Below are 12,847 nucleotides of genomic sequence, written 5' to 3'. Positions count from 1 at the left end.
GTTGGAACGTTCTAGAAAGTCCGTATGTAAGGGAAAGCGCGCCCCCAAAAACCCAGTCTAGACAGTTTTTCCACAAGTCACCATCGTCGCCGTCCATAATTGTTGCGAGCGTCAAACTTCGGCCAAAGGACGTTGAAACCAAACTAAGTCCCAACAACGATTCAATGATTTCCAGACAGCTTTTCGCAGGCTGGATAGCTGCTGCTTGAAATTATCATGCATGAGAACTCCGTCTCTCGACATTAAACTCTGCGCTAGTAAGAGTGTCATGTTAAAACTGTAAACGGACAAATTACTCAATCCCTCTACTAACGAAGTTCACGCAAACTACAATCGATTGATATTTTTGCCCACAAACTTTTTTCCTACTGGTATTTTTCATTCGCAGGGGTTTCTTCATAAAATTACGGTGACATTAATAATTTCTTCTAATTTTCGTGTCGGAGGATTTCTTCAGCCATTAAAGACTGCAGTAATTTCTTTTTTGTTTTTTGTACAAAGTCATCACTTATCAAGACCCCGGAGGAGGATACTCGAGGATAGAAGTTAATGAGTGTACAGTAGTCAATGGGAAAATGTAGTAATCGTTAGTAGTGGAAATTTGGTAAATTGGATTACTTAAGGAGATGGCTAATGAAGAACTTGTTCACGTTGGACTTGAAGACAACCATATTGTAGTCAGTTGGAAAGCAGGAAAACGGAACAGAGTTTCATATGCATGCAGTTCTAAGAAAGAAGCTTTGTTCATTCAGCCTGCGAAAAGCTGTCTGGAAATCACGGAAACGTTGCTGAGACTTGACTTGATTTTAACGTCCTTTGGACGGAGTCTGACACTAACGACAATTATGGACGGAGACGATGGTGACTATGCTGTATGTTTACATTTTGTGTGGGTGGGTGGAGCCCCCAACGTAAATACAGAATTCTTTTTTTGGGGGGGGGGCGGAGGTCAACGTGTGGGTGCTCACTTTACGTTAAATTGTGTTCATTGTATGTTGACCTCCCCCAAACAAAAAAGGCGCCCTTAAAGTGGGTGCTCATTTTGCGTTAAATTATTATAGAAAAGTGATCCTTCACTTTTTTAAAACTAACATTTATTTATCTCTTGGAAACTACTCATTTGCTGGAATTTTAAACGTTATTTTCGTTTTCAGCGTCCCGAAAACCTAAAAAGTGGTAATTAAAAAAAATTTTTCGAGGGTGGAAAGTCAATTGCCTGCCTTTGTTGATCCTACATCTCCGAAAAGTTTGCCAGCCTATCATTTGAAATTAAGATGGTGGCACACTAAACCTTCGACGTGTCATAAAATTTGATTTTCTTAAATAAAAAGAAAATATTTGATCGATTTATGTGATTTTTGGAATATGATATCTTCGTGTGGTGACAGGTACGTACACCATAATTATTTTTAAAGGCCAAAATCTAGACAAGAACCTAGTTCTTTTCGAACAAATAAACAATTTTAATGAAACATTTTTCGAATTAAAGCAACTTTCAAGTGTCAACAACAAATTAATAATTTAAATGAAAAAATAAAAGTACGAGTTATCGTCCCCTGTTCTTTGACTGAAAAGCGCCACCTGGCGATACTTTAGTGAAACACACTAAAAAACATGATGTTCGCCCGAATAATACAAAAGTGCTGCAATTTTTATTAACCAGAAAAGGATAATGTTTTTTTTTGTGTACTATATGTGTAAGTCACAGTCTTTCTTGAATGTGCATTGTCTCTCCACGTGGGTGAAATTAAACAGATTGGAGTCCATTAATAATGCAGTGAGATGTGTGTATTTTTTTTATAAGACAAGAATTCTGGAACATCATTCAAGTAGAAACAACGAATATTGCATAATTGTTAATGTATTACTGGAAGCTTTTTGTGCTATCATCCCACCTCGGTTTTGCCTTAAGCAGAATGAAAGAAAGCAATCAGAAATCACAACAGGCTCACCTTTAAACTTCAATGTAAATTTTATTAAAGTAAAAAAGGTCAAAATTGCAAAAGATGTGCCATCTTTAGCTTTCTGCTGAACAGAGCTGGTAACACCCGTAAGGGTAGTAGTCCATGGTTTATCTTTGTGTTTGCAAGATTCAAGACTCCACGCTGTTTGAAGAATAGTTGCAACAAGTCAATGAGTTAAGTGATGCCTTCCAAAGATGAATGTTGCGAGTCCGGTAGTCATCATGGAGTTCACTGTAAATAACCATCCGAATGGCAGACAAAGGGCGGGTCAAAATGTAAACCATAAAATCGTATCGGAGAGACATTATATAAGTAATGATGAAAGTCAATCCAATCGTAGAGTACAATGGTGTACGAAGATTGGTGTTTGCAAATGATAATAACAGTTTGCCCTACGTTAGAACATTAATATGTCCCAAAATGACAAAAGGGTTCGAGGCTCCATGCCTTGTACAAGGAGATGACTTTTCACGTTCATTCGACTTGCTGTTTTTTTTTTTTGAAAACTGGCGCAACCTGAAACAAAAATAGCGCCAAGAATACGACTTGGCAGTTAATAACAACAATGAATCTGATAGGGCCAAAAAAAAAAAAAAAAAAAAAAAAAATCGTGGGTGGTCAAACCAACCAACGAGGAGCCTGCTTATTTCTGTTTCTGCAGAATTTCTCATAGCTTCTAGCGATTGAAAAAAAAATCATCCGAGACTGAGGAAGTTATTAATGTCAGCGTAATTTAACAAAGAAAACTTCACGAATACAAAATTACTAGGGAGAAAACGTTTGTAAGCATAGAATATTCACCCATTGTTGCTTGCGTAGCTTCCTTAGTAAGGGATGGAGTATTTTGTTCATTTACAATTTTTATATGACATTTTTATTCGTGCCGGGGTTTTGTGTAAACAGTTGAGGTCCACATGGTGATGATTTCAAGCAGCGGTTGTTCAGTCTGCGAAAAGTTGACTGGAGATCACAAAATCATTGCTGAGACTTGGTTTGGTTTTAACATCCTTCGGATCGAGTTAGACGTGAGCAACAATTGTGACTTAAACACTGCCTAAACTGATTTAATCTTGGCGCGCTAATGATTCTATATCAAGTTTCTAGAATGTTCCAACCTGTTTACTGTCTTCATACGCGAAGAGATAAAAATATAGTCTCAGAGATTTATGTGTCAAAATGACGCATTACAGCTGCGTCTCTTACGCGCTACAGCAGTGGTTGTTCTCAACTTTTTTTTTACTCATGGACCCCTTTTCCCTTCTTTTTATCTTCATAACTATTGGTCATAAGACAATCTTCTATTTTTTACTAATATAAATTTTGAGGTTTTAATAATCTAAGAAATATTATATAATTAAGCTTTATTTTTAAATGAAAACTAAGTTAATGCAAATAAAGTATTCTACAACAACTATAATAATTATGATAATTTTGTTATGTTTTGCCTGTGGACCCCCAGAAATATTCCATGGACCCCCTAGGATCCATGTGGACTCCGGTTGAGAACCACTGCGCTACAGGTTTGCGTGAGTTCCCGGTGACAAAATCAAATTGTTCCTGAAATGAATAGATTCCGGCTGTATAGATTCTCTTGTTTACGTGACGAGCGACTTGATTTAGCTGGTCACTATAGTGAAGGGAAGATGTACACGGATGTATTCATTCATTTTAAGACAAAACAATACACATAAGCAAAAATGAAAATATTGTAGTGCAGTGCACTAGTGCAGTATGGTGTAGTCACACACCACAAATAGTGTTAATGTCCCAGCAAACCGAATAGTTAAATCTTTTTTTACTTGCACCCCCACACATACACGAGAGAGGTCGGTTCCAGCTCTCGAAAAGAAGATAAGATAAAAATGGTTGCCTCAGTCGATAAGGATTTCTAGTTCCCTACTACATCTTCATCATCGTTCAAATGGACAACATTTTCAACAACAAAAACAGAATTCACTATTTTATAATTGTAAATAAATAAATAAATAAATAAATAAATAAAAACTGTGAAGTATTTATTCTTTGCGAAAAAGAGTAGAGACAATCGAAACTTGTTGAAAAAGAAAAATAATTTTGTATTTGTTAATAGGTGAAATCGTATGACCTGAACCTGTTACTTTTTCTAAGACGAATAAAAAGCGATTGTTGTGATTACGTGTAGGGAGTGGGTGCGGTCTTAAAAAAAAAAAAAAAAAGAAAAGACTTGTTCATTTATAAATATACACAATCTCACGTTTGGCAAAATACAAATATTAGAATGATTTCCTACACACGAATAAAGACTTTGTTTAAAATATCTCTACTTATATATAAAAGGCACTTGTGTGTGTGTGTGTGTGTGTGTGTGTGTGTGTGTGTATGTGCGCGCACCCGCGCACTTGCACCCGCGCACTTGCACCCGCGCACTTGCACCAACGCACGCGTATTTGTGTGTGTGTGTGTGTGTGTGTGTGTGTGTGTGTGTTCGTTCCCTATGGATTCGAAACCGGCTGAACCGAGTTTTTTGAAATTTCATACAAAAATACTTTATGTATCTGATAGTGTCCTTAGGTTTTGTATCGGAATGCCCTCGATAAGTATAAAAAAACTCTATGATTGAAAAAAATCATATCAAAGAAATAAGTCTGATTTAGATACAGCCTAACATCACGAGTGTATTTGAGAAGTTTTATCACAAGAAAAAAAAAAAAAAAAGAAAAAAAAGCCCAGCGTAAAAATAAATAAATAAATAAAAATAACAGCAGATTTTTCGATAAGACAGGGCGCGTTCGAAATGAATGTTTCTGATGAGAGCGCAATTGAATCAGAACCATGATACTTGACTTTTAAATTTTAATTCAAGTTATTATATAAAAATAATTTCATAAAATAAACTTCAGGTTCTCTACAGTGTGATATAGACTACAATGTATTGTGGATTTGGTCACTGATTGCGGGGAGGCGTGTGAAGCTGAAGTTTCTTCCTGGTACTCCATGGTGGAACTAGACCAGGCAATCAATCGATTTGATTGAAAAATGAGCAATTCCATCGATTTCGATGACAATAAAAGTATTGAAAGTGTAGACTTCATTGAATCCCAGGCATTTATTTTATTTGTTATTTTCTGTGCTGTGTAGCCATCTGAAGCATTCCGTGTACAGTCACTCATCACAGTTGTAATGTCGTCGTGTGTACTACTGTTACGGCCACCGAGATATAATAGCCGTGGTACTGTGCACTCAATAATGTCAACTTTTAATATTATTTTTTTGTCTGGCAAATGAAGGCTGTCGTTAGAAGTGTTTTTGTGTTTGTTTCGTCGACTTGAGAGTAGAATCATAGCTTATTTCAAATTTAACGGTTCTAACAATAGAGAGGAATTTTTTTGTTATTAATTTAAGAAATACACGAGGAAACATGTATCGTTTGCAGTAGCACGGACCATAATAAATAAATAAATAAATAAATAAATCATCATCACCACCATCACCACCACCATGTGGAGATTAACATACACGAACCACAAGCGCAGACCAGACGAACTGCCACAGTGACAAAACATGAAGCGGCGCTACATGAAACCAAGAACATTGAAGCTGCATACCTATAACTTCTCTAACCCCACCCCATCCTCCATTACCACATCACTGTCCCCCCCCCAAAAAAAAAGAGACCGAATAGCCAAGTAGTGAAGGAGTAAGGAAAGTCCAAGGAGTGAGCACTAACCAGACCTTCACTGTATAAGCGCGAAGAGAACTGGGACCTTCGGGAGGCATATAGCCACTCAAATTCCAGTAAATACCAATGGCCGCTGCCAACAAGAAATCAATGGCAAGCAGCTGTTGTAATAATGTAAATTTATTTGCAAATGTTATCGAAAGAGATGGAGAGTACTGGAAAATCTGGGGAGACTTATTGTCATTCAGCTTCCAGGGAACACCACAGGCTGTATTCAGTTAGATCGATGACTTGTGTGAAAGCTCCTTGTGAGCCAATAATAAAATGCTTAAAATTGAACTAAACAAGCTACATTGCCGGTGAGACGTAAGAAGCTACTGCGATTGAAGGCCAGATTTAAAGTGGGAAATTATGTAGCAACTGTTCAAGTTACATTTAAATTTCTGCATGTTGGTACATTCATGGAAACATGGAGCAGGGCATTCCAAAGGCAAGACTCTCGGATGAGCCATGCTATACCAACTGTAGTTTGCAGTAGAAAGTTTTCCAGTACATGCTGACTTCTACAATGAAGGGATGTGATTTTATTGATAGTCAGGTTTGTTGGGGGAATTTACGTTGAAGGGAAAAATGTAATAAGTTTGTCAGAGCACATTTCGTGGAAGTACATGTAAAACAATGACAATACAACCTAAGCGAGGGTGGCTATCAACAAGTTGTTTACAATCGAAATACACAGCAAAATGAAGTCTTGTAAAAATTAAAGAAATCATTTTCCGAAAATTTCTTTTTGTGTTAAAAGAAAATGAGATCACTATGGCCAAGAATTAGACACAATAATTTTGGGTGTGATCCAACCACTTAAAAGTAAAACCACAATCACAGCACTAACATATTCAACAATTTGTGGCATCTTAAAATCACGAGTGCAAACGGAATCAATCCGTTGTTCAAATAATTTAAATCTGTTGACATGTTTCTTTTGGATTATTTGAACCCCTGTTGGATGTTGTTGTACGTTTCGGCCTTCTTCAGGTGCGCCTCGTTGTCACGTTGTCTTGTTGTCCGATCAATAATGCAAATAATTCTCATCTAAAAATTCTAAAACATTTTATTTTGGAAAAAAAAAAAAAAAATGAAACAAAAAAAACAAAAGGGAATAAAATCTTATTTACTTGCCTCCCCACGAGAGCAAAGTTAAACGCAAGTTGGGGTTTTAATGTGACGAATCCAGCTACCCCAAGAGGGATACTCTGGATTGGAGAAAAGTTGCGTCAGTCTAGAAAGATTTATCCTTAAAAAGACTATATAGCACCAGAACATATACTACACTTTGTTCCTAGCCCAAGAAAAGAAGAAGTTATTGATTTCAATGTAAGGAAATATTTACGATTGAATGTTAAACATTTTCTTTAAATGGAAGCGCGATTTCGAGAATAAGAAAACAAGTATTTTATTTTCGGCTCACTAGAATTAGCGCGCGTTGGCATACAAAAATGCAATGAGCAGCCCAGTCGGCATTTCCCAGCAGTGGGTGCCTCGGGTGATTAACAATAAATTAATTTATTCTCAACGAAAAGGTAAGGTCTGGGAAGGCTGACCTCCTCAGACTACACAGAACCATACCTTAGCCCGATAGCAACAACGTAACTGACGAACTGATTGTCGAAGACGTATCCCCGACTGGTACGAACACTGCCAAGCTGTATTGGATAAGAATAAAAGTCTGTTTACTTTTTTTTTTACTCGGCAAAGCACAACAGCACAACAGTTGTTTAAAAAGGGAGAAAAAAACACGTTTCCATTGCGGAGGAATCGTGACGCGTTCCGATGAAAACAACGGATTAAAAAGAAAACAAAACAAAAAAAAACATTAAAATAAATAAATAAATAAAATAAAAAAATGTTGAATAAAACTACTACTCACCAATGTTTACAAGTTTCACATTATCATTGAGTATCGCATCCAGTGCAATGGAAACATTTTCCAAACGCTGATGTTGATTCACTGGATTTTTGAAAATCTTCCTTCCAATCGGTTTTTGTTGAAGATGTTCTACTAAGGCAACAAGTGCGACACCATCGTTGAAATCCACTTTAAAACTCGTCACAGGTTTATTTATCTGTTCATTTACCCAATTTAAGAAAGTGTTATTTTGAATTTCTATCCAACGAAGATCATCTGGGCCGGATCGCGCCATAGCCATAGCAGCATGACCCTCAAGGCTCCGGACATTTTGACCAATTCGACTATCTACCATTTTACAGTGTAACAAGAAATCCTGTTTACTAAATTTATCTTTTTTTTTTGAGGGGGGTATATATATATATATATTTTTTTTACTTATTTATGTTGCACCGAGGGAAAACGACGAGTAATTGTTTGAAATATGGACAGTTTTAACGCGTCTTATTGAGGTCCAGTCGTGAACACAAGTAATAATCGAAACAGTATGTGAATATAAGTGTAAAACTGGTTTTTCGTTGGTATGTCTAGATGTGCGTATGCGAGTTTGCGTAATGTATACACAAGCTAGCCGTAAAAGGTGTGTTACTTTAACAAGGAGGGATTTAGTAATATTTACAGGTGCGTCATCTTATCAGATGGTTGGAAAAATAAAACAAATCCATTTGCAATAAAAAAAAAATCTTAATTTACTTTTTACTTGTTTTTTTTTGTTTTGTTTTTCGAAAATTTAAAAATTATATCATATTGACAATTAACAAACCAAGTCTAAGTAGAAGAAAAAAAAAATAAAATAAAAAGGAAAAACAAAAGTTGTTGTTGAGTTGTACGTTTATTATCAGCCTATGGAAACATTTAGGTAGAATCACACACGCACGCATGCACGCTAACAAACCGGTTTTGTCAGTTGTGAACTTTCTGGACAGGATTAGTGTTAAGTGCTGCCGGTTTTTAAATATAAAGGTTAATGCATTATTTGGTTAGAGCATATGTATTTAATTTCATTTTCTGTTTATTACGATTGTTTAATGCAACTTTCTGTAAATCTTTCAAGTTTGTCATTTCATAACGATAGAACTAACAATAAATTGTGATGTTATGTAAAACATTGCACTGATTAAATCCGAAAATAGTCTTTACTTGAGGCTATGTTGAATCTATTCAGATCTAATGTTCAAGGGGAATTACTCTTAAAACAATCCATGTAATGAAAGTGGAGAAAACTCTACTTGAATTCTCCTTAGTTAAGCAGTCACGTTAGTTTGCTGAGCAACAACAATGATTGGCATTACTTTGAGATTCGCTGGGTGTCCTATATTTAGTTCTCAATAATAAACTATAATAATTTCTCTCCAGGCTGTTGGAAACAATAGCAGCAGTGAATGTTGTTTTTACGCATTGATTCTCATTGGACAAGAGACCGAATCAGCTTCTTCTTTCAACCAATCATAGCACGAGAAATACTCTCAGACTCCATCCTCACCATGGCCATCTGGAAGAAGCACCCCTCCTCACAAGAGCAAAGTTAGACATCCACATCGGATCTTCCGTATGTGTTTAAATCAACTACAAGCAATCAATTCCGACTAGCTTTGTTGCTCAACGGCAAGCAACAAGAACAACAATAACAGCCGCAGAATAACAATGTCTAAAATATTTCCTTGACTTCATTGCTTGGTATTGATTGGAACAAATGTTCAATTTCCCGATATCAGAATTTAAACAACCAGAAACAATCTTTCATGTGATTCGATCATTTGTTCCAGAACGTTAACGAAGTGAATCCACAACTTTTTATGAGCAGCAAGACGACCAAACTGTCCAACTCTACACGTCACTCAGAACAGCTACCGAAATCCTTACTGGTGTGCAAACGAAACATGCTGTTAGCCTCGATTTATCAGCGTCGGCATGTGGATTTGACTTAACCCAACAGCGACAGTAAGCTACATTGACAAGTTTCCTAAGTTCTAATAATAATATGAACTCTGCCAGTTTCGCGTACAGTTAAAATATTCTCTCATAAACTCTTAACATAAGTTTCTCATCCAGACTTAATGGATAACATTTCCTTTGTCTTTACTTGATCACATTTTATACCAACTTTATCCGCAAAAACATATCAACATTTAATCTGTCTTTTACCTATTATGTTAGGGAGGGGCTTCAGATAAGATGGTTATGATACTGAATGGATAGGATGACAGCTGATTCATTACATGCTTTATTTATGAAACGCCATTCCAAGAAAAAAACAATAATAACTAAGGGCAATAATTCTTTTCTTTTCTACTTCCGAGTTATACAAGGGACACAACATCTCCCTTCTTCGACTGAGAGTGAACTCATCTAATTACTTAAAGTTTTATTTTTTATTTATTTTATCTTTTTTTGTTAATGGTACAACATTGTCTATTGTCTAAAGGTGTGGGGAGCTTTATAGATCTAGTCTGTTTATAGGTCTCTGGGATCTTCTTAGCTTGGAGATATATCTACAGGATCCACTGATGTGTGATTCTGTGGTCCTCTGGTTTATCCGTGTAGGTGATGCCTGGCCATCAGAGTTCCTGCTCTGGCCAAGGTCTGGTAACGACCTTTCTGAAGTATGTGTGGCATTGGAACATTGCTGATATGCAGTTCCCTTTGCGATTTCTTCAGATGTGTGTGGCTGATCAGATCTACCTTCAAGTATCGAGTTTTAGCTGATCTGATGAATTGCTTATTCCTTCAATAGATGTTATCATTTTCAGACTCAACTATGTATGATCTTGGTGCTGCAGCAGAAGGTTGAATGATTCCAGGCTCTTGTAGCTTTGTTTTCTCACGTTGGACATAGATTTTCTACCCCATACATAGAGGTGAGTGTTGTCATAACAGTTCTTTGATCTCTTCTTGTACTGCTGTAACTCTGTTCTTGTCTGCTCATCGGCAAATTGCTGCTTCGATACTAGTGATTACCGTATTTGTCAGCCATTGAATAATTTTGCTGAAGAGTTGATGTTTGCAGATATTGGTGTGGCTCTGTGTGCCATCATTGCTAGATAACTGTCTTGTTCAGTTTCTTTTTCCTTCAGCAGTATTTTCTTGCATATTCTGACCATCCTCTCAGCAAATCCGATGGATTTTGGGTAATGTGGAGACAATGTCTTATGTAAGTAGCTGTACGATCTGGAAAAGACTTTAAATTTCTTGCTCGTGAACTGTGGACAATTATCCAGCACACCTCGCTTTTCAAATATTGCCTTTATATTTTTGATGACGGCTCTTGATGAGTTGAAGTGGAGGCGTTGTATGAATGGACTTTGGCTATACTGGTTCGCTACAGGCAGATGTTCCTTCCTAGCCATGGAGAATAAATCTGTGCTGACATATTGCCAAAGGTAAGTAGGAATTTCATGCTGGTGCATTGATTCAATAGAGATACTTGCCTGATACTTTTGGAAGGTGTGACAATTAAGAACTACATCCTCAATGTCTTTGTCCATCCCTACCCAATATATAACTGAATTAGATTTTAATCTGGTTTTCTCAATCCTTGATACGATGCATGGAGTTCTTCAAAATATCTCAGGAAGGCTTGTATCATGATTTTGTTGCTCTTAAGCAAAATACCATCTTGAACCCCAATCTAATCTAAAATAGCAAGAATCAACTTGGTTATTGGGCACATCTATAAGTTCCTTTAAGAACTCGGTCTTGCAACGTTTCAACTCGGATGTTCTCTAATCTTTGCTGGCGAAAAATTAAGGTAAGTTATTATACTGTGAACATTGGGGTTAATTCCTTGAATAACCTTTCTTGATGTAGGTGATATTCGTGATAGTCTGCAATTGATACTATTTTCATGGGGTATATTTCACTATGAAATCATATCCTTCCACTTTCAATAGCATTCTCGAAAGTCTTGTAGGAGCCAATGTTCTTCATGTTATGGTCCTTTAGTGCTATCGATTCGAATGGTTTAGGATCTGTGAAGAATGGTTAGCTTGTGACCTCACACATTATGGTAAAATCTATCCGAGTTCAAAATGAAGGCTAAAATTTCATATATAACATATTTAGTGTACACTGTTTACATGTATTTAGCCCACTTGTATATTATTAGATTGGTGGAAAAATAATATCGTTTTTTTTTATCAGATATATATATATATACACAAAAAACGACATTATTTTTGCACCAACCTAATATTTACATGTATTTGTACCACTTGAATATTATTCACATGTACTTGATTCACGTGAATTAGTTATACATGTTGAATACATTTGTCTATTATTTACATGTATTTAATCAACTTGTATATTATTTACATGTATTTTATACATATACGTATTGTCTGCTAGAATATTATTTACGTGTATTTAAACCATTTGTATATTTATATATATATGTATTTAATCCAGTTGTATATTATTTATACACATTTGATACATGTGCATATAATTTACATGCCCTTAATCTATTTGTATATTATTTAAATGTATTTAATACCGTTGTATATTTTTTACATGTATTTAACCCACTTGATTATTATATACATATATTGAACCCACGTGTGTACTGTTTACATTTATTAAATCTACGTGCACATTATTGTCATGTATTTAATATACTTGCATATGATTGACATGTATTTAATCCACTTGTATATCATTTACATATATTTAATCATTTTATATATTTTTTACACGTATTTAACCAATTTGTATATTTTTTACATGTATTTAATCAGCTTGTATATCTTTTACATGTATTTAATCATTTTATATATTTTTTTACATGTATTTAATCAATTTGTATATTTTTTACATGTATTTAATCATTTTATATATTTTTTACACGTATTTAATCAATTTGTATATTTTTTACATGTATTTAATCAGCTTGTATATTTTTTACATGTATTTTATCAATTTGTATATTTTTTACATGTATTTAATCATTTTATATATTTTTTATACGTATTTAACCAATTTGTATATTTTTTACATGTATTTAATCATTTTATATATTTTTTACACGTATTTAACCAATTTGTATATTTTTTACATGTATTTAATCAGCTTGTATATTTTTTACATGTATTTTATCAATTTGTATATTTTTTACATGTATTTAATCAATTTGTATATTTTTTACATATATTTAATCATTTTATATATTTTTTACACGTATTTAACCAATTTGTATATTTTTTACATGTATTTAATCAGCTTGTATATTTTTTACATGTATTTAATCAATTTGTATATTTT

At 34.9% G+C, this 12,847-nt stretch overlaps 2 protein-coding genes across 3 annotated transcripts in view; both read right to left on the bottom strand.

The window, feature by feature from the left end:
* Positions 1 to 8,017, bottom strand: part of LOC145287981 (filamin-B-like) — a 306,042-nt gene extending 298,025 nt beyond the window's left edge. Inside the window, exon 1 of one of the 2 annotated variants that reach the window (XM_080135974.1) lies at positions 7,550 to 8,017. In XM_080135974.1, the coding sequence (XP_079992100.1) occupies positions 7,550 to 7,883 (334 nt within the window). In that variant the 5' untranslated portion in view covers positions 7,884 to 8,017. The remainder of the gene's footprint in view (positions 1 to 7,549) is intronic. The other variant, XM_080135975.1, reaches the window with a different exon arrangement.
* A 2,537-nt stretch (positions 8,018 to 10,554) lies between these two features.
* Positions 10,555 to 11,073, bottom strand: LOC145288188 (uncharacterized). Its single transcript, XM_080136237.1, has one exon. It carries the CDS (start codon positions 11,071 to 11,073, stop codon positions 10,555 to 10,557), a length of 519 nt encoding a protein of 172 aa, XP_079992363.1.
* Between the last annotated feature and the right edge of the window lie 1,774 nt (positions 11,074 to 12,847).

This window comes from Euprymna scolopes, chromosome 11 (assembly GCF_053919585.1).
Source record: "Euprymna scolopes isolate OS-2025 chromosome 11, ASM5391958v1, whole genome shotgun sequence".
NCBI lineage: Eukaryota > Metazoa > Mollusca > Cephalopoda > Sepiida > Sepiolidae > Euprymna > Euprymna scolopes.
The sequence above is the reverse complement of the archived record's forward strand: the minus strand, read 5'-3'. Positions and strand labels throughout refer to the sequence as shown.

Bases quoted from the DNA above. Each gene is read 5' to 3' on its own strand.
- LOC145288188 (XM_080136237.1), bottom strand. From the start codon at position 11,073: ATGGACAAAGACATTGAGGATGTAGTTCTTAATTGTCACACCTTCCAA.